Source organism: Saccharomyces cerevisiae, chromosome XIII, assembly GCF_000146045.2.
Source record: "Saccharomyces cerevisiae S288C chromosome XIII, complete sequence".
NCBI lineage: Eukaryota > Fungi > Ascomycota > Saccharomycetes > Saccharomycetales > Saccharomycetaceae > Saccharomyces > Saccharomyces cerevisiae.
In genome coordinates this window covers 58,884-77,152 of record NC_001145.3, presented here as the reverse complement: position 1 = coordinate 77,152, position 18,269 = coordinate 58,884, and the positions used below count along the sequence as shown (strand labels likewise).

The window sequence follows — 18,269 nt, the reverse complement described above, 5'->3', positions numbered from 1 at the left end:
AAATAAATGAAAAAAAAATACACCTTGCGAAAAGCATCTCTTTTAGATTTGATGCTTTAGTGGGCAATAGTTACCGATATCAGTACCTCGAAAATTTTAAGTTGCAGATATAATGGGAATTTCCAGCAAGAATGGCCCTAAAAAAATGGGAAGGGCAAAGACGTTTACTGGGTGTTGGACGTGCAGAGGAAGAAAAGTTAAGTGTGATCTTCGGCATCCCCACTGCCAACGATGTGAAAAGTCTAATTTGCCTTGTGGCGGTTATGATATCAAACTCCGGTGGTCTAAGCCTATGCAATTTGACCCGTACGGTGTCCCAATCCCACAAAATTCTCCTGCAACTACTACGAACTTATCAGGTAGTGTCGATGAACCACAATACCAACGACGGAACATCGATTTTGTGCGCTATGATGAAGAATACGTGTATCATGAAGATATGGATGATGAGCTAACAATGCTGCATACTCCCCCAATTGAGAAAATAAGCGATAACAAGACGTGGATCATAAAGAAATTTGGGGTGTTTAAAGGAACAGATAAGATCGACAAGCAGTACGCTCCAAGGAAGAAGCGCAATAGGAAAAGAGTTGCCAAAAGCTTGGAGAGCTCAGCTTCTATTTCGTTATCTTCTTTACCATCTTCTTCAACTATTTCCTTTCCAATTAGACATATTGAAGACAAGTTGAGAAATAAAGGGCATGTAAAGACAGGTATTCTCTCTGCTAATGATGGTGTTCCACCAACACCAAATCTTTTAGATTATGACTGGAACAATCTGAATATAACAGGTTACGAATGGATCTCGAGTGAACTCAGAGATGATGCATTATTGTCAGCGGTGACCTTACAGGGACATCACTTAGGACACACACAGCCACAAGAAATCTCATTAGAGGAAAACTCTAATGTCGTGAGTGGGGAAGAGCATGTGAATGCCAAAGAACATGGATGTGCCTTTGAGGCTGATAATCAAGGTTCATCAACTTTACCTAATAAAGCAGCCAGTGCCAATGATAAACTTTACCAGCAAAACTTGAAGTTACTCTTCCAGAAAAACTCTTCGAACAGTGAGGAACCAGACCCTCAAGCATTGATCGACGATGTGTTCGTCAATATTGAACCAAGATCTCTGCCCGCATCTGATCTGAATAAAATAACTCTAGCTCCTCCAAATGAAGAATCACGCATGCCTAAGTCCATGTTAGAACTCACATCCTATTCCAGTGACCTACCACCTGAATTGGTAGATATTATACCCAAAACAGACCTTACCGTACATGGTTTAGCGAGATTTCTTTTAAATCATTATTTTAATAATGTTGCAGATAAAATGACAGTGGTCGTGCTCGAAAAGAACCCATGGAAAACATTATACTTCCCCAGAGCCTTGATGGCATTAGGCGATTTAGCGGGTTTGGGACAATCCTCCAACTCGAGGAATGCGTTGTTGAATGCTCTTCTTGCTGTCTCTTGCTTCCACTTGCAAAGCAAGTACCCAAGGAACTACAAACTACAAAAATACTTTCTGGGCCTAGGTATCGAATTGAGAAATCAAGCCTCGAACTTTCTAAGATTATGTTTGAACACAAAATCAAGCATACCTGAGAAATATAAAGACGTACTAACTGCGATCTTATCTATGAACTCTATTGATGTTGTATGGGGGACGATGGCAGATTGCCAGGATCACTTGGCTCTTTGTGAAGACTTCGTTGAGTCAAGAATGAAACTAAGACCTAATATTTCTGAAAAGACAAAAACCTTACACAGGATTTTCTCGTTTCTGAAGTTAATTCAAGATAGCACTGCGTTGGATAAAGTCAGGGCAAAGGAAATTGTTATTTTACCAAGTGAAGAAGATGATAATTACAAACCATTAGATACATCTAACGCTACTACCAGTAGCAGTGAGCCAAGAGTTGACGTTGTGCAGGAAGGTTTATTTAGAGAGGCACTCAATGAAAATGACGGCAAAATACATATTGAATTCGTTAAGGAGCCTATCACAAACGTATCCGCTGACTCTACTCCATCTTCGACCACTCCTCCAATTTTTACCAACATAGCAACAGAAAGTTACTATAATAAATCTGATATATCTAAGCTAGTATCGAAGACTGATGAAAACATAATTGGTACAGATTCACTCTATGGATTGCCTAATTCATTAATATTACTATTTTCAGACTGTGTTAGGATAGTGAGACATAATGAATATTATAATTTAACTTACCTACCTGTACCCCGAAAATTTAATGAACTCTCGTTAAATTTCGAAAAAAGATTATTGAAATGGAAATCAGAATGGAACTTCCATCAAGAAAATTCGGAGGGAAAAAGCTTCATAAACTCAACGGCTGAAGCACTATATCACCATACAATGAGCTTTTATTTCAGTTTAATTATTTATTATTTTACAATGGCAAGAAGTTTAAATTGCCAATTTCTACAAAACTATGTTGCCAAAGTATTAGATCACTTAAATGCAATGGAAGAATTGGTGGATCAAAAAAAAGTGAAAATTGTCCCTTTAATTTGGCAAGGTTTCATGGCAGGATGTGCTTGCACAGATGAAAACAGACAGCAAGAGTTTAGAAGATGGGCAGCCAAATTAGCTGAAAGTGGAGTGGGCTCCTATTGGGGAGCCAGGCAAGTAATGTTGGAAGTTTGGAGGCGACGGAAAGAGGATGAGCCGGGCGATAATTGGTATTCTGTTTATAAAGATTGGGAAATGAATCTGATGCTATCATAAATATGTTATTTTTGGATTTTTCATGAATAGCCGGAGCCAGTAGCTGGAAGAGCTGTGTCTTGAAATAATTCTTTACAATACATATGCACATACCATAAAGTACAAATATATAAACGCCTTTAATTAGAATATTGGGCTTGAAGGTTATCTTACTATTTTCGCTGTTCATCGACAACTGTCAATTGCTCCTATTTCTTGTTCCAAGAGAAAGCGTTTTTATCATTGGTCGCCTGGACATTCCTCTCCAATCACTTTTAGCCGCTTAGGATGAAAAAGTTGACAAAAAAAGACCTTACGAAGCAAAAATGAATAATAGCTACCCATATACATAATGTATAAGATGCTGTAATAAATAAGAGGATGAATTTTATAATTGGTCGTTAGAGAGAAGAAAAAAATTTATAGAATTGATATATAATAAGCAGTTGAAAATAAAAGTTCATACCCAAGAAAATTAAAATTTTAAAATGGTAAAATTTAATCTTCAATGATTCTTGAAATGATCGTGAAAAGTTCGTTTAACCCATTTACATGTTCTTTGGCATAAGTAGAAGTAGCATCACCATAAACAATGGCGTGTCCGGCTTTTACTTGCCCTTCACTTGCTTCATCATTGACCAATTTGAACAATGGTTCAAGCACAGGAGACGATGAACCAGAGACACATGCGAAATCAATATGGTTCATCGACACAGTGGGAGAGGCTGGAGGTTGTTGTTCTTGATCTGAAGGATTTTGTTGAGATGGTGTCTGAATATTTGTGATTTGGCCGGAACTCGTATCCAGTGGATCCGAAGCAGAATTATAGAATCTGAAAAGAAATTGAGCTGCCGATAAGGAAAGTCCCACTTGTTGTACGGAAACAACGTTTTTGTAAACGTAGGCATGAATACCTCTGTGGTCAAAAACAGTATTGATATGTGTGATGGCATCACCGATAACACTAGCTACACGATCTTGATCTTCCGCATTTTCAGTGTGGAACTTGATCATGGACTCATTTATCTTGTAGTACGAGCCAGGTAATCTCTCCACTTTGTCCTCGAGAATTTTGGCTACATCGTTACGCCAATCGACTTGATCAACAATGTTGTACCATACACCGTTCAGACTAACGTATGCACCATTCTCGGCAATCAACCCAATGTTTTGCACACGACTGTAAAGATTTTCCAGAATGGGCTTTGGAAATGAGTTCATGATGTAAACGATATTGCCCTTAGAAGTCATGTCATTCAGTATGGAAATCATTCTCGATGAAGGTGGTTCAGCAATGTTGAAAACAAACATACGCTTTTTAGATGACTGGTAATCTTCCATCAGTGTTTTTGTATTCAATTTGAAGATCTTGGAACCTTCTTGATTGAATTGCCACGAAATATGAATATCTTGTAAAGAAGTCTTGATCCAGTTTGTAGAGTCGTTGTTGATAATGTCTTTCATCAATTTCTTCCACTGTGGCCTTCTCTTATCGAATGGCATCTCCAACCCCTTGAGAATGGCTTGTGAGAAGTTCTTGGTATCCCATGGGTTAATTATTATAGCGCCATCATTCAATAAAGATGCACTACCAGTAAATTCTGACAACAGTAGGGGAGCATTTTTGTCCTCAGAACAAACGATAAATTCGTGACATGTCAAGTTCATACCTTCCCTTAGAGAGCTGACTACGAACAAATCTGCCTCTGAACTCAAAGCTAAATACTGAGAAAAATCTAGATCTTGATGCAAAAACACCACAGGTTGAGAAATACTAATATTGGTGGATAGCGAGTTGATTCTATCCACGACAATCATGATCTGGCGCTCCAGTTCTACATCCTTACTGCTTCCAATACAGATTTGAATTAAAGTCGATTTTTCCACGTATTCCGGATTTTCGACCAAGAATTTTTCATAAGCCAACAATTTCTTGTGAATACCTCTAATTCTATCGAATTGATCACGACACACAATTAGTTTTTTCCCTTGCCATCTTTCACGAATCAATTGACGCCATTGCATGACACTTCCATCCTTCAATTGCGATTGCAAATCAAAGGCGTCGATACCAACTGGGGTGAACCTCACAGAAACGACTCTGCCGTTATACTTTAGCTCTTCATCATGTACCACGTCCGCCATTAGCAGACGGTTAGACGTCTGTAAGAAATGTCTTGCATACTCCCTCGTCTGGAAGCCGACAAAGTCTGCACCGGTCAAGCCTTCTAAGATCTTCTCACGCTGAGCCAGACACCTAAACACTTCACTACTGGGGAACGAGACATGTAAGGTAAATCCTATTTTGGCAAAAGGCAAGACGTCTCTCACCATCTGCGGAACCAGCATTAAATGGTAATCATGAATCCAGATGGTGTCACCTTTCTTATAGATTTTAACGATCGCGTCCGCAAACCTTTGGTTTAAGTTTCTATAGAACTTCCAAGAGTGATCTTCAAAAGCCTTCGAGTTCGGATTGTCTGGAATCTGGTAATGCAGCGTAGGCCACAAGATTTGTTTACAGTAGTTTTTGTATGCGGCTTTGAAGGTGTCGTCGTCCGTAAGGACAGGATAGGAGTCGTACTTGTCTTTTAAAGAGTCAGAGATGTTCGCAAGGATATTTTCCGGAATCTCATCCGTTGGGATTCCGACGGTACCGACCCACTTAACATGACGGTGCGGAATGATATTCTCCAAGACTGCAGTGTTTATGGCGTTCTTCATGGCGCCATTACCTTTGATAGAGGGAACGATCGACCATGGAAGACGGCTAAACAGCTCCTGAGATGACCTTAACAGCGCATATTTCTTAAGTTTAGATTTATTGGAATAGCCGCCGAACTTTGGAACCTTGTAGTCCTGCTTCGCGTCATCCATTTCCAAATCAGAAACATATTCCTCGTCAGGGGCAGTAGTTAGATCATCCGGGTCCGACTCATTATGCTGCGAAGACGTCTCACTCGACGAAATATCTGCTAACTCCGAATATTTCAGATTAGAAGGCTGTTTAGCCAATAAGGGACGCTGTTTTGCAGCAGACGCAGTCAAGTGGGGCGTAATCCTTTTAATGGAAGGTGGCGCAGAAGACCCAGAAGATCCAGAGGAGGCCGAACCTTGTTTGGTCCTATTAACTAAAGAAGTAGCCGCCGAAGTAGGCCTGTTGCCCGCCCTCGATTTCGGGGTAACAATGTGGTTGTTGGGTCCTTCTAGGCTAGTTTGTGAGGTGTTGTTCAACAGTGAGTGCACTAACAATGACTTGTTGACGTTCTTTAATAAGTTGGTCGTGGGGTCCTGCTGTTGCTGTTGGATTGGCGAAGCAATTCTCGAACCGGAGTCATGCTCATGCTGGATTGGCGATGCGATGCGATCCGTGGGAATATTGGAAGAAGGGGAGAAGAATCGTTCCACGGAACCATTTTTCCGGGGTTTAAGCATAGTCTTGCTTGTTGGCGTATGTGAGGTAGTTGCATTCGCAGTCAAGTTTTCCATGAATATGTCCGAAGAGACAAGATCATCTAAAGTGGCAGTATTTGTCGTAGACGAGGCGCGGTTGAAAGCACTGGGTGACCTGGTGGCACTCCTTGAGATTGCTGGGGGGACACCTTGTTCTGGTGCTGGCGCGACCAATGATTCCTGTGAGATGTTGTTAGAAAGCGCACGTTGTTGCTGTTGGTCATTGGCCATAGCCTGGATGTTCACGAGAGATGAGTCCACCTGCGAGTTCTCAGGGAGAGAGGTGTCAAGCTCGAATTGTGGTTGGTAGGGCAAAAACAAAGATGCCACGATGAGAGCCATTGTGTTGATCTTGCGTTGCTATTGTATTCTTTGCTTTGTTTGGTTTTTTAATCGACGGGTGGGTGGATGTGCAATGACACGGTAGATCCTTATATTTATAGTTACATTAGTATTTATATTTAAGCTTGGCTAGACGGGGGCCCCAGGGTGAGTGTGCTAGCCCCTTGGTTCTACCCCCTTCTCCTTCCCTAGGTAACTGACACCATAGCCGCTGCCCGGACCCCCGCCCCTTCCTATCTCCCTTCGGCGAGGGCGCCAGGCCCGCCAGCCGGACTTAGACACTTTCGAGCAAGCAATCCCAAATACGCCATATCAAAATGCAGGGGCGGGGTGACCCGCTTTTCTCGAAATTTCTATCTGGCCCTCTGTTTCGCCCCTTTTACCCTGAACGCGATTTTTGAGCGAGACGAGAAGAGCAGAAATTTCGCAATAAGTTACTACAATGGTGCCCGCTTTAGAATAATAACTCGGGACACATTTATACATTCCCACACACACAGACGAGGCACGGCTACCCACGCGCACAAAAGTAAAAATGGATGGATCGACTATAGTGTTTATACTGACGATGGTGTGCTTGTTTGTTTACACCGTGAAACACAGGGGCGCCAAGCAAGTACCCTCGCGAACCGTACAGGATGCCAAACCGGCGCCCTCGGTCGCCACCAACGACCCTTCTCCGGAGCCAGTACCATCGGCTCCGGAGGAACGCGTTGCTCGGTTAAACAGACATGGTAGTGATCGAAAGAGAGCCGTTAATAGTGACATGGTTGAAATCGTGATGACGATGGCGCCACATGTGCCTCAGGAAAAAGTCGTGCAAGATCTCAGGAACACAGGGTCCATTGAGCACACAATGGAAAATATCTTCGCTGGCAAACTAGATTAGGCATTCTTATGTACCGCATTAAATATATTAAAAATCACAAATCGACTGGCGTAGGATGTATGCGCCTCTTTTTACTATCGCTACTATTGCAGGGGATCTTCTTCACCGGCAGCATGTTCACGATCCCACCTGCCTCGCGCTGGTTCTTAGCCGCTACCGCGCTCTCGTCAGTGTCTAGTGGCTCTGCATGCATCGCTGGCGGCTCTATCCTTGAACCGAATTGCGTTTCTGTGTCGATCGATACATACGAACAGAATCCGTCTGTTGATGAGATTAGTAGGGTCGAGCCATCCTCAGACCATGCTAAATCAGTTATGGGTGAGTAATGTATATTTCCCACAACGCATAACGGCTCCAATACATCCGTGTCGTACACGAGTACTTCGTTAGTCGTTGCTATGGCAAATACTAGCTTATAGGGCAGCTTAAGCACACTCTTCTGGCACGTTTCGTAAAATACGGGCGAGAAAGCCGCCATCAGCGCTGGTTTCTTCAAAGATGGGATTCTAATCGCAGGCCGGTTTTTAACGCCACCAGCGCTGTTCAGTATTCCAGATCTAGTATACACGTATACGCAGTTCGCGACTTCATCACCAGCCACCTTATACACACCACTGGGAATTACGACCAAACCACCACAAGGCGATATGCTGCATCGCCTAAAGAATGAAGGTAGCGTCTCGTTGTGAAAAAGGTAATTTGTCCTCAGGACATCACCTGGACAAGGCAGTTCTGCCTTGGCAATCTTACTTCTAAGTTTCAGCCCTGTAACCACTCCTGCAGATGAAAGAATGACTCCATATACATGCAGAGACCGGTCCGCAGACTGTGAGAGAATAAACTGATTTAATGGGTCCCATGCAACACCTTGGACGTAGTGACCATGATCCGACTGGCCGCATACCAGCATCCCAGCTCCAACATCGAACAGTCGTATCGAATTGTCCATACATGCCACCACTATGTTCCTGTTATCAGGTGACCACGCTAGATCGTAAATCTCTGCCGCCGCAGTAGCACCGCTACCACCACGCAGCCGTTTCCACACAACCCATTTCTCCTTGTTCTCGTCTGCTTCACTAGTCTCCGCATCCATTCCGAATGGTCTGACCACAGATTCTTGCTGTGTATTTGGATCTTCTTGCTTCCATAGCAGCACTTGGCCGTCATCGCCCGCAGACGCCAGTACGTCACCCTTCGAGTTGAATCGGATTACATTTATGGCCTGTTCGTGATGCGTCAGCGAGCCAAGAAAGTCAAGGCTTTCAATCTTACGCACCCCCCCATTTTGTCCGTTTTCATCTCTGTTCAACTTCCATATCCTAACCTTGTTATCACCACCAGCGGTGAAAAGCTTGTCGTTCGCACTGTTCTTTTGGAATGTGAGCGAGTAAACGGGTTGTGAATCATGCCAGTAGATTTGCAAATGTGAAGCTTCCATTGTCCTGCCCCTTTGCTCTAAGCTTTTCTGCCTCCTTCTTTTAAATTCTGATACGTACTATAACGCTATAATAATAGCCCATCAGTTAGACAGCGAGTTAACTAACGTGTTCGCCGGGCAACCCAAGGAAATAAGGCGTCCTTTTCACATTTTCATATTTTTTCAAATTTTTTTCAATTCTAATTTTCCTTTTTCTCCCCCACCGTCTATAAAAGCTAGTAGTTTTCTACTTTTCACCACAGAAATCTATTCCTTCGATAACAGTCCCTAAATAAAAACACGACAAAAAGGCCCCACGCAAGCATGTGCAGCAACGGACAGGCGTCGTGCGCACAAACTTGCTCAGGGGCCCGAATACTAGCACATATGTCAAATTCCTAATTAACGTTTTTTATATTCATCGTTTCTTAGAGCCGTAATTGTGCTGATATCAATATCAGGGAAGAACATACCATATAGAGGTGTCAAGTACACCGAACGATCGTGGTGCTCCCTCAGCCACGGGCGTGCTTGGACGCTATTCCCACATATATACGCAAACAATCTATGTCTTCTCCCTCCTTGCCAGAAAGCCGGCTCCTGCTTGTAGTTAAGGTATATATGTATATATTCCGGGTAAGAATATTTTGTAATACCAAAAATTTTCTTCTTGAAATGAATACTTTGAGACATCTTTAATATTCGAACAGAAACACAAATAAAGAGATAACCCTTTCCACCGCTAAAAAAAGGACCCCATCAGCCATGGCTACACCTTCATTTGGCAATTCCTCTCCACAATTGACCTTCACTCATGTTGCTAATTTTATGAACGATGCTGCTGCTGATGTATCCGCTGTGGATGCCAAGCAATTGGCCCAAATAAGACAGTTTTTGAAAGCTAACAAGACAAATCTTATCGAGAGTCTGAACACAATAAGGCAGAATGTAACTTCTTCCGGCGATCATAACAAGTTACGCTCTACAATTGCAAACTTATTGCAAATAAACGTCGATAATGATCCATTCTTTGCTCAATCTGAGGACCTTTCTCATGCTGTAGAATTCTTTATGTCTGAGAGATCATCTAGACTTCATATAGTATACTCACTTCTCGTTAACCCTGACATCGACCTCGAGACATATTCATTTATTGACAACGATAGATTCAATGTAGTGGGGAAATTGATTTCTATAATATCATCTGTAATCCAGAACTACGACATTATTACAGCTTCATCTTTAGCACATGATTATAATAACGATCAAGACATGTTCACAATTGTCTCATTGGTGCAGTTAAAAAAATTTTCTGATTTGAAGTTTATCTTGCAGATATTACAAATTTTGAATTTAATGATCCTCAACACAAAAGTACCAGTAGATATCGTCAATCAATGGTTTCTACAGTATCAAAATCAATTTGTTGAATTTTGCAGAAATATAAATTCAACAGACAAGAGTATAGATACCTCGTCACTACAATTGTACAAGTTTCAGAATTTCCAAGACCTCAGTTACCTCTCAGAAACGCTTATTTCCAGGATTTCATCTTTATTTACTATCACAACTATATTGATACTTGGACTGAACACTTCAATCGCGCAATTTGATATTCAGTCACCTTTGTACATGGATACAGAAACTTTCGACACCGTCAATAGCGCTCTAGAGAATGATGTAGCAACCAATATCGTCAACGAGGACCCCATTTTCCATCCAATGATTCATTACTCCTGGTCATTTATACTTTATTATAGGCGAGCATTACAATCGTCGGAATCATTTGATGATTCAGACATAACGAAATTTGCTCTGTTTGCTGAATCACATGATGTTCTTCAAAAATTGAATACTCTCTCAGAAATTCTATCCTTTGATCCTGTTTACACCACAGTAATAACAGTATTTTTGGAGTTTTCTTTAAATTTTATTCCTATAACTGCATCTACTTCCCGGGTTTTCGCCAAGATAATTTCAAAGGCACCAGAGCAGTTCATTGAGAATTTCTTAACTAATGACACTTTTGAGAAAAAATTGAGCATCATAAAGGCTAAATTGCCCCTATTGAACGAATCACTGATCCCGCTAATTAATTTAGCCTTAATTGATACCGAGTTTGCCAATTTTGAATTAAAAGATATATGTTCATTTGCTGTTACCAAAAGTAGTTTGAACGATTTGGATTATGACTTAATTGCTGATACAATAACAAACTCTTCTTCATCCTCCGATATTATAGTGCCTGATTTGATAGAGTTGAAGTCTGATTTACTAGTGGCGCCACCCTTAGAAAACGAAAACTCTAATTGTCTCTTGTCAATACCAAAATCAACAAAGGGAAAAATTCTTACTATCAAACAACAACAACAACAACAACAACAACAGAATGGACAACAGCCGCCAACTACTTCCAATTTGATTATTTTCCTTTACAAATTCAATGGTTGGTCTTTGGTGGGTAGAATATTGCAAAATCTATTACATTCATATATGGAAAAGGGTACACAACTGGATGACTTACAACATGAATTGATGATATCCATAATAAAGTTAGTCACTAACGTTGTCGATCCGAAAACCTCGATCGAGAAATCTAGTGAAATTCTGTCATATTTATCAAATTCTCTGGATACTTCAGCCAGCACCATAAATGGAGCGTCGATTATCCAAGTAATTTTCGAGATTTTTGAAATATCACTACAAAGAAAAGATTATACCTCAATTGTACAATGTTGTGAATTTATGACTATGCTGACACCGAATTACCTTCATCTTGTTTCTTCTTACTTGAACAAATCGGATTTGTTAGACAAATATGGTAAGACTGGTCTTTCCAATATGATACTCGGTTCGGTTGAATTATCTACGGGGGATTACACATTCACTATCCAATTGCTTAAGCTAACAAAAGTCTTTATTCGAGAATCTCTCTCATTGAAAAATATCCATATTTCCAAGAGAAGTAAAATTGATATTATTAATAAGTTGATTCTACATGCAATTCATATCTTTGAGAGTTATTACAACTGGAAGTACAACAACTTCTTACAAAAATTCGAAATTGCCTTCCATTTGACATTAATTTTTTATGATGTACTTCATGACGTTTTCACCATAAATCCACATCAAAAGGATCAGTTAATCATTTCCTCGTCAGCAAACAAATTGTTGCAGTTATTTTTGACTCCCATGGATTCCATTGATTTGGCTCCAAATACTTTGACGAATATTCTGATTTCACCATTGAATACCACAACAAAAATTTTAGGCGACAAAATTTTGGGTAATTTATATAGCAAGGTAATGAATAACTCCTTCAAGCTGTGCACGCTTTTGATCGCTATTCGAGGTAGCAATCGTGATTTAAAGCCAAGCAACCTGGAAAAATTGCTTTTCATAAATTCATCAAAATTGGTTGACGTTTATACCCTACCAAGTTATGTTCATTTCAAAGTGCAGATCATAGAGTTGTTAAGCTATTTAGTAGAGGCTCCTTGGAATGACGACTATCCATTTCTGTTATCTTTCCTTGGTGAAGCAAAGTCAATGGCATTTTTGAAAGAAGTCCTGTCGGACCTGAGCTCTCCAGTGCAAGATTGGAACCTTCTCCGAAGTTTGTACATTTTTTTTACTACCCTATTAGAAAGTAAACAAGATGGGTTATCTATCCTCTTCTTAACAGGTCAATTTGCCTCCAATAAAAAAATTAATGACGAATCCTCCATAGACAAAAAGAGTTCTATATTAACTGTTTTGCAAAAGAATTCTTTACTATTAGATTCAACGCCTGAAGAAGTAAGTTGCAAGTTATTAGAAACGATAACATATGTTTTAAACACTTGGACAAATTCTAAAATATTCATAAAAGATCCTAAATTTGTGAATTCCTTATTGGCTAAGTTGAAGGACTCAAAAAAATTATTTCAGAAAAAGGAAAATTTGACTCGTGACGAAACTGTTTCTTTGATTAAGAAATACAAATTGATCTCAAGGATTGTAGAAATATTTGCGTTGTGTATTTACAACTCCACTGATTCAAACTCGGAAATTTTAAATTTTTTGAATCAGGAAGACTTGTTTGAATTAGTTCATCATTTCTTCCAAATTGATGGGTTCAATAAAACTTTTCATGATGAATTAAACTTAAAATTTAAAGAGAAATGGCCCAGTTTAGAGCTTCAGTCGTTCCAAAAAATTCCATTATCCAGAATAAACGAAAATGAGAATTTCGGTTATGATATTCCGTTATTAGATATAGTTTTAAAAGCTGACCGTAGTTGGAACGAACCAAGTAAGAGTCAGACAAATTTTAAGGAGGAAATAACAGACGCTTCATTAAATTTGCAGTATGTCAATTACGAAATATCTACCGCAAAAGCATGGGGCGCACTAATCACCACGTTTGTGAAGAGGAGCACTGTTCCGTTAAATGATGGTTTTGTCGACTTGGTAGAGCATTTCCTCAAGTTAAATATTGATTTTGGTTCAGATAAACAAATGTTTACCCAAATATATCTGGAAAGAATTGAGTTGTCGTTTTACATTTTATATTCGTTCAAGTTGTCGGGAAAATTGTTGAAGGAAGAAAAGATAATTGAATTGATGAACAAGATTTTTACAATTTTCAAATCTGGTGAGATTGACTTTATTAAAAATATTGGTAAGTCACTAAAAAATAACTTTTATAGACCTCTTTTGAGATCTGTCTTAGTTCTTCTCGAGTTAGTCTCGTCAGGAGATCGTTTTATCGAATTAATATCTGATCAACTACTGGAATTTTTTGAATTAGTGTTTAGTAAGGGTGTTTATTTGATACTGTCTGAGATATTATGTCAGATCAATAAATGCTCCACGAGGGGTTTAAGCACCGATCACACCACCCAAATTGTCAACTTGGAGGATAATACTCAGGATTTATTGTTATTATTATCACTCTTCAAGAAGATCACCAATGTGAATCCCTCTAAAAACTTCAATGTTATTCTAGCATCATCCCTAAACGAAGTAGGAACTTTGAAAGTTATACTGAACCTATATTCAAGCGCGCATTTGATAAGGATTAACGATGAACCAATTCTTGGGCAAATTACTCTGACCTTTATCTCCGAATTGTGTTCTATTGAGCCAATTGCTGCAAAACTCATCAACAGTGGATTGTATAGCGTTCTATTGGAAAGTCCACTATCTGTTGCAATACAGCAAGGTGATATAAAACCTGAATTTTCGCCTAGATTGCACAACATTTGGAGCAATGGTTTGTTATCCATTGTTCTACTACTATTAAGTCAGTTCGGTATCAAGGTTTTACCTGAGACGTGCCTATTTGTTTCATATTTTGGAAAACAAATAAAATCTACAATATATAACTGGGGTGACAACAAGTTAGCAGTGTCAAGTTCGTTGATAAAGGAAACGAATCAATTGGTTTTATTGCAAAAAATGCTAAACTTGCTAAATTACCAAGAATTGTTTATTCAGCCTAAAAACTCTGATGATCAACAAGAAGCTGTAGAATTGGTTATTGGTCTAGATTCTGAACATGATAAAAAAAGGTTAAGCGCTGCATTAAGCAAGTTTCTAACACATCCAAAATACTTGAATTCAAGAATAATACCTACAACTTTAGAAGAGCAACAGCAGTTGGAGGATGAATCAAGCAGATTGGAGTTCGTCAAGGGTATCAGCAGAGACATTAAAGCATTACAAGATTCACTATTTAAGGACGTTTAACTTATTTTGCAGGTTATGTAAAGCTACATAATATAATAATGAACAGTGCAAGTGCAAGGGTGGCCCTTTGTTGCTATACTGCGGACTGCGACTGTATGAGCTTTTTCCATCCCAGTTCTATCCATTGTGTACTTTTTTTTTTCATCGCCTTACGAACTTCAAAAATATGTAAACAATAAGATAAGTAAATTAACCGAAGACTCTCATGCTTTGAAAGCGCCATAAGTGCGCGTGTTTGTGCCTTCTGATATGATATCGTATGCCTAAGTTTCCACAGTTTCGATTGATTTTAGTTTTGTTTTACTTAATATCAATGATACAATGGTCGGTAATCACTTTTTCGCTGGGGTTCTTTCTTAATGTCTGCATCTTTGCGTACTTCGTATTCTTCAAATCCTTGCCTGATTTACCGAAACCTCAGCCAAGATTTGTTGATATCGTACCGGAAAGTTCGAATACTGTGGATGTTGATAAAGAATTGAAGTCTGTCGAGGGTTTAATACAAGATGGGAACGCGCAAATTGGGAAAGAATTAGAGAGTATTGTTAATTTAATTATTAAAGATTTTGTTCAGCCTTGGTTCACAAAAATCGATAAGAATAGTGACGCAGAGTTCCTCAAAGTAATAAAGTGGAGATTATTACAAACGCTCCTAGTGGTGAAGGACAAGTTGATGAAGAATGATAGTGCCAGCTTGATTGTTCTGAAGCTGTTGCCTATATTTAACAAACATTTCAGCACTTTTTGTGATGCCAGAGAAGCTGTGCTAAGCGATTTGACTCTTGAAAGGCATAAATCAGCCAACATCGATCTACAAATTGCCGTTGAGTTTAATAAAAATTACAAAATACATAAATCATTATCATTGAAGCCGAATGCTCTTCAGAAAGAAATTGAAAAATCCATAAGGAAAACTGTAATCGGGCTCCTTCCTCACCTTTTTGATAATGATGAGTTAGATTCATTGCTTGTTTTCACATTAATGACGGAAGTTCTCACTACGTGCATTATTTCTCCATTAATTTTCAAATTTACTGATCCAGATAGTTGGAATTTAAGAATTGTAAGCCTTTCACAAAATTATTTCGAGGAAAAGCACAAAGTTCACAAGATAAGAAGAATGTTGAGTAAAGAGTTACAAGATCATAGAAAAGTGATGAATGACGTAGCGAACAAAGATGTTGGAGAACCCTCAAGTGAAAAATTGGAGCTTAATGCTGAATATACTGGAAAACAATTCGAGCATTATCTCAACCAGTTGGACTCCTTGTTGGATTTAAGTGATATCAAATATGTTGCGTATTCATTGGCCCTCAAAATATACCAATTGAAAGAAAATGAACATTTGACCAAGGAAAATTTGAAGTATAAGAAACGATTACTGCTTTCCTTAAATTTGATTGAATCAAAGTTATCGTTCCCTGGCTCGGAAATTGATACGGCAAGCAAAAAGCTTGCAAGAGAGGCTAATTATCCCGATTTAAATATGGATAATGGAATAGTATTGAAGGAAATGGCTTCATTTCTTACCTCCATCACATTGAAGGACATTGTAGACGATAGCGAGTTTCTTCCTTTTTTTGAATCATTTTTAGGCAGTGTTCCTGAAACACAGGGTTCAACATTTTTAGAGTATTCGCAAACAATTGAATCATTCAAAAATCCCTTGGAAGATGCTACATCTGAAGATATAATTTCTGGTTATTCAGGAATTAGCACAATGCAACTGCAAGAGATTTCTTCAAAGTTTTTTCATAACAATAACTTGCAAAATATGAAATTGCTGGATGAAGGTTTAGTGAAAAATATAATACTTTTCAGAAATTCATTTCAAATCAACAACGATGAAGACACATTTATCCTAGCTCGGAAAAGCGTTTTACTACTACAGACAGAGGCTATAAAGTATCTCGATGATAGATTTTTACCTCTTTTCAAGAAAACACCTTCATTTCTCAAAATGCTTTCAACGTCCCACATCATTTCGACTGATATATATGCTCACTTTCTGAGTAGAATCGGTGGTGTTAACAATCCAGAACAAAACAAAATAATAAAAGATAATGTGAAGACTGATTTTATGAATCCTGTCAGAATATTCGCAAACCCCGGCATCACAGATGCTTTAGATAATATAGTGAATGGATCGGGATCCAAGCCGCATAAATCAAGAATAAGCTCAAATCCCCGTTATTCTCAGCTCTTTGGTTCAGAAAATGACAACATTTTCAAAGATAAACTCTTCGACGATGAAAACGATAATACCTCAGAAATTTCTGTTGTCGAGGATCAGTTGGATCACCCACGTAATATGGAGAAAGTAAGTGTTTCCAGCGGGAATTCAGGCCTAAATCCTAGCCAATTTTATGGGTCAAACAACTTTAGGGATAATATAGCATCCTTGACTATTTCAATTGATCAGATTGAGAAAGAGCTTGAACTTTTAAGGCATTTGATTTTGAAGGCAGATCTGACCAACAATCAAATGCAGTTGAAAATTTTAAAAAAGTCACAAAGAACCCTATTAAAGGAACTAGAAATGAAGGAACTGTTGAAACAGCAATATATGGTACAAGAAAATGGTAATAGTTTGTTCAGAAAAACTAAGATATACATTAGGTCGTACTTCAGTGAGAATTCTAGTAATGGCCTAAAAGAAATAACTTATTATATCATCAATATCCATCATTTTAACAATGGGCAGGTAAGTTCTTGGGATATGGCAAGGAGATATAATGAATTTTTTGAATTAAATACATATTTGAAAAAGAATTTTAGGGATCTGATGAGGCAGTTGCAAGATTTGTTCCCGTCAAAAGTGAAAATGTCATTGAAATATCATGTTACAAAAACATTGCTTTATGAGGAACGAAAGCAAAAACTTGAAAAGTACTTGCGAGAACTATTATCTATTTCTGAAATATGCGAAGATAACATTTTCAGAAGATTTTTGACAGATCCTACCCCATTCAAACTGAACAAGGAATATATGCATGATGATATTCTGGAGGAGCCACTTCATGAACCTATTGGTAGTAGTAATAGCACAAGTAATAGCAGTTCTGTTGTTGATTTACAAAGCTCTGAAGACGGCGGTGAATTGAATTTCTATGAAGATGAAAGACATTTTTTCACCGATTCTGGCTATCCTTTTTATTCGCAAAATAAATCTTTTGTTAAACAGATATGTGACTTATTTATTTCGCTCTTTGCTTTAAATAAGGCCAACGCGGGTTGGTTAAGAGGAAGGGCTATAATTACCGTTTTACAACAGCTTCTTGGGAGCACTATTGAAAAGTATATAAAGGTCAGCATTCAAAAATTGAGATCAGAGGATCAAGTATTTGAAGCAATAGTTACATTCAAGAATATGCTATGGGGTGATAACGGTCTGTTCGAAAGAAAAAGAAATGAAACGGCAGAGGCAACAAGAAGCGAAGGTGAAAGGTTACGGACGGAACAACTCGCTTTAACCAGTTTGCAAAGACTCTTCGCAGACACTTGTGGTCGTGTAGTTGGTCTAAGAGATTCTCATGAAGCTGCTGGCCGGGTCCATGCCATGCTACAGAATCCGTATTTAAATGCCAGCTTACTGTTGGAAGCTCTTGATGCAATTTTATTGGACATAATATGTAATGACTGAAAATAAAACTTGACTAAGTACCGAACAATCTAAAAAAAAAAGTGTAATTGTCACA

General features: G+C 38.8%; 7 protein-coding genes and 1 non-coding gene across 8 annotated transcripts; 5 read left to right on the top strand and 3 right to left on the bottom strand.

Annotated features, from left to right (window-relative positions):
• Positions 1-112: 112 nt before the first annotated feature.
• Positions 113-2,755, top strand: ARG81 (Arg81p; the record flags this gene model as incomplete). The annotated part of the gene is made up of 1 exon (NM_001182459.1): positions 113-2,755. The coding sequence occupies one exon, from the start codon at positions 113-115 to the stop codon at positions 2,753-2,755; it is 2,643 nt and encodes an 880-aa protein (NP_013610.1).
• Positions 2,756-3,232: 477 nt separating this feature from the next.
• Positions 3,233-6,529, bottom strand: TSL1 (trehalose 6-phosphate synthase/phosphatase complex subunit; the record flags this gene model as incomplete). Its single annotated transcript, NM_001182460.1, has 1 exon — positions 3,233-6,529. The coding sequence occupies one exon, from the start codon at positions 6,527-6,529 to the stop codon at positions 3,233-3,235; it is 3,297 nt and encodes a 1,098-aa protein (NP_013608.1).
• A 312-nt stretch (positions 6,530-6,841) lies between these two features.
• On the bottom strand, positions 6,842-7,015 carry YML100W-A (uncharacterized protein; the record flags this gene model as incomplete). Its single annotated transcript, NM_001184612.1, has 1 exon — positions 6,842-7,015. One exon carries the CDS (start codon positions 7,013-7,015, stop codon positions 6,842-6,844), a length of 174 nt encoding a protein of 57 aa, NP_878138.1.
• Positions 7,016-7,064: 49 nt separating this feature from the next.
• CUE4 (Cue4p) lies at positions 7,065-7,418 on the top strand (the record flags this gene model as incomplete). Its single annotated transcript, NM_001182462.1, has 1 exon — positions 7,065-7,418. The coding sequence occupies one exon, from the start codon at positions 7,065-7,067 to the stop codon at positions 7,416-7,418; it is 354 nt and encodes a 117-aa protein (NP_013607.1).
• Positions 7,419-7,452: 34 nt separating this feature from the next.
• On the bottom strand, positions 7,453-8,859 carry CAC2 (Cac2p; the record flags this gene model as incomplete). The annotated part of the gene is made up of 1 exon (NM_001182464.1): positions 7,453-8,859. The coding sequence occupies one exon, from the start codon at positions 8,857-8,859 to the stop codon at positions 7,453-7,455; it is 1,407 nt and encodes a 468-aa protein (NP_013605.1).
• Positions 8,860-9,214: 355 nt separating this feature from the next.
• Positions 9,215-9,385, top strand: SNR85. The gene has a single exon (NR_132234.1). It is a non-coding gene; the product is annotated as an SNR85 (small nucleolar RNA).
• A 218-nt stretch (positions 9,386-9,603) lies between these two features.
• On the top strand, positions 9,604-14,571 carry NUP188 (Nup188p; the record flags this gene model as incomplete). Its single annotated transcript, NM_001182465.1, has 1 exon — positions 9,604-14,571. One exon carries the CDS (start codon positions 9,604-9,606, stop codon positions 14,569-14,571), a length of 4,968 nt encoding a protein of 1,655 aa, NP_013604.1.
• Positions 14,572-14,830: 259 nt separating this feature from the next.
• Positions 14,831-18,214, top strand: MDM1 (Mdm1p; the record flags this gene model as incomplete). Its single annotated transcript, NM_001182466.1, has 1 exon — positions 14,831-18,214. One exon carries the CDS (start codon positions 14,831-14,833, stop codon positions 18,212-18,214), a length of 3,384 nt encoding a protein of 1,127 aa, NP_013603.1.
• Positions 18,215-18,269: the final 55 nt, after the last annotated feature.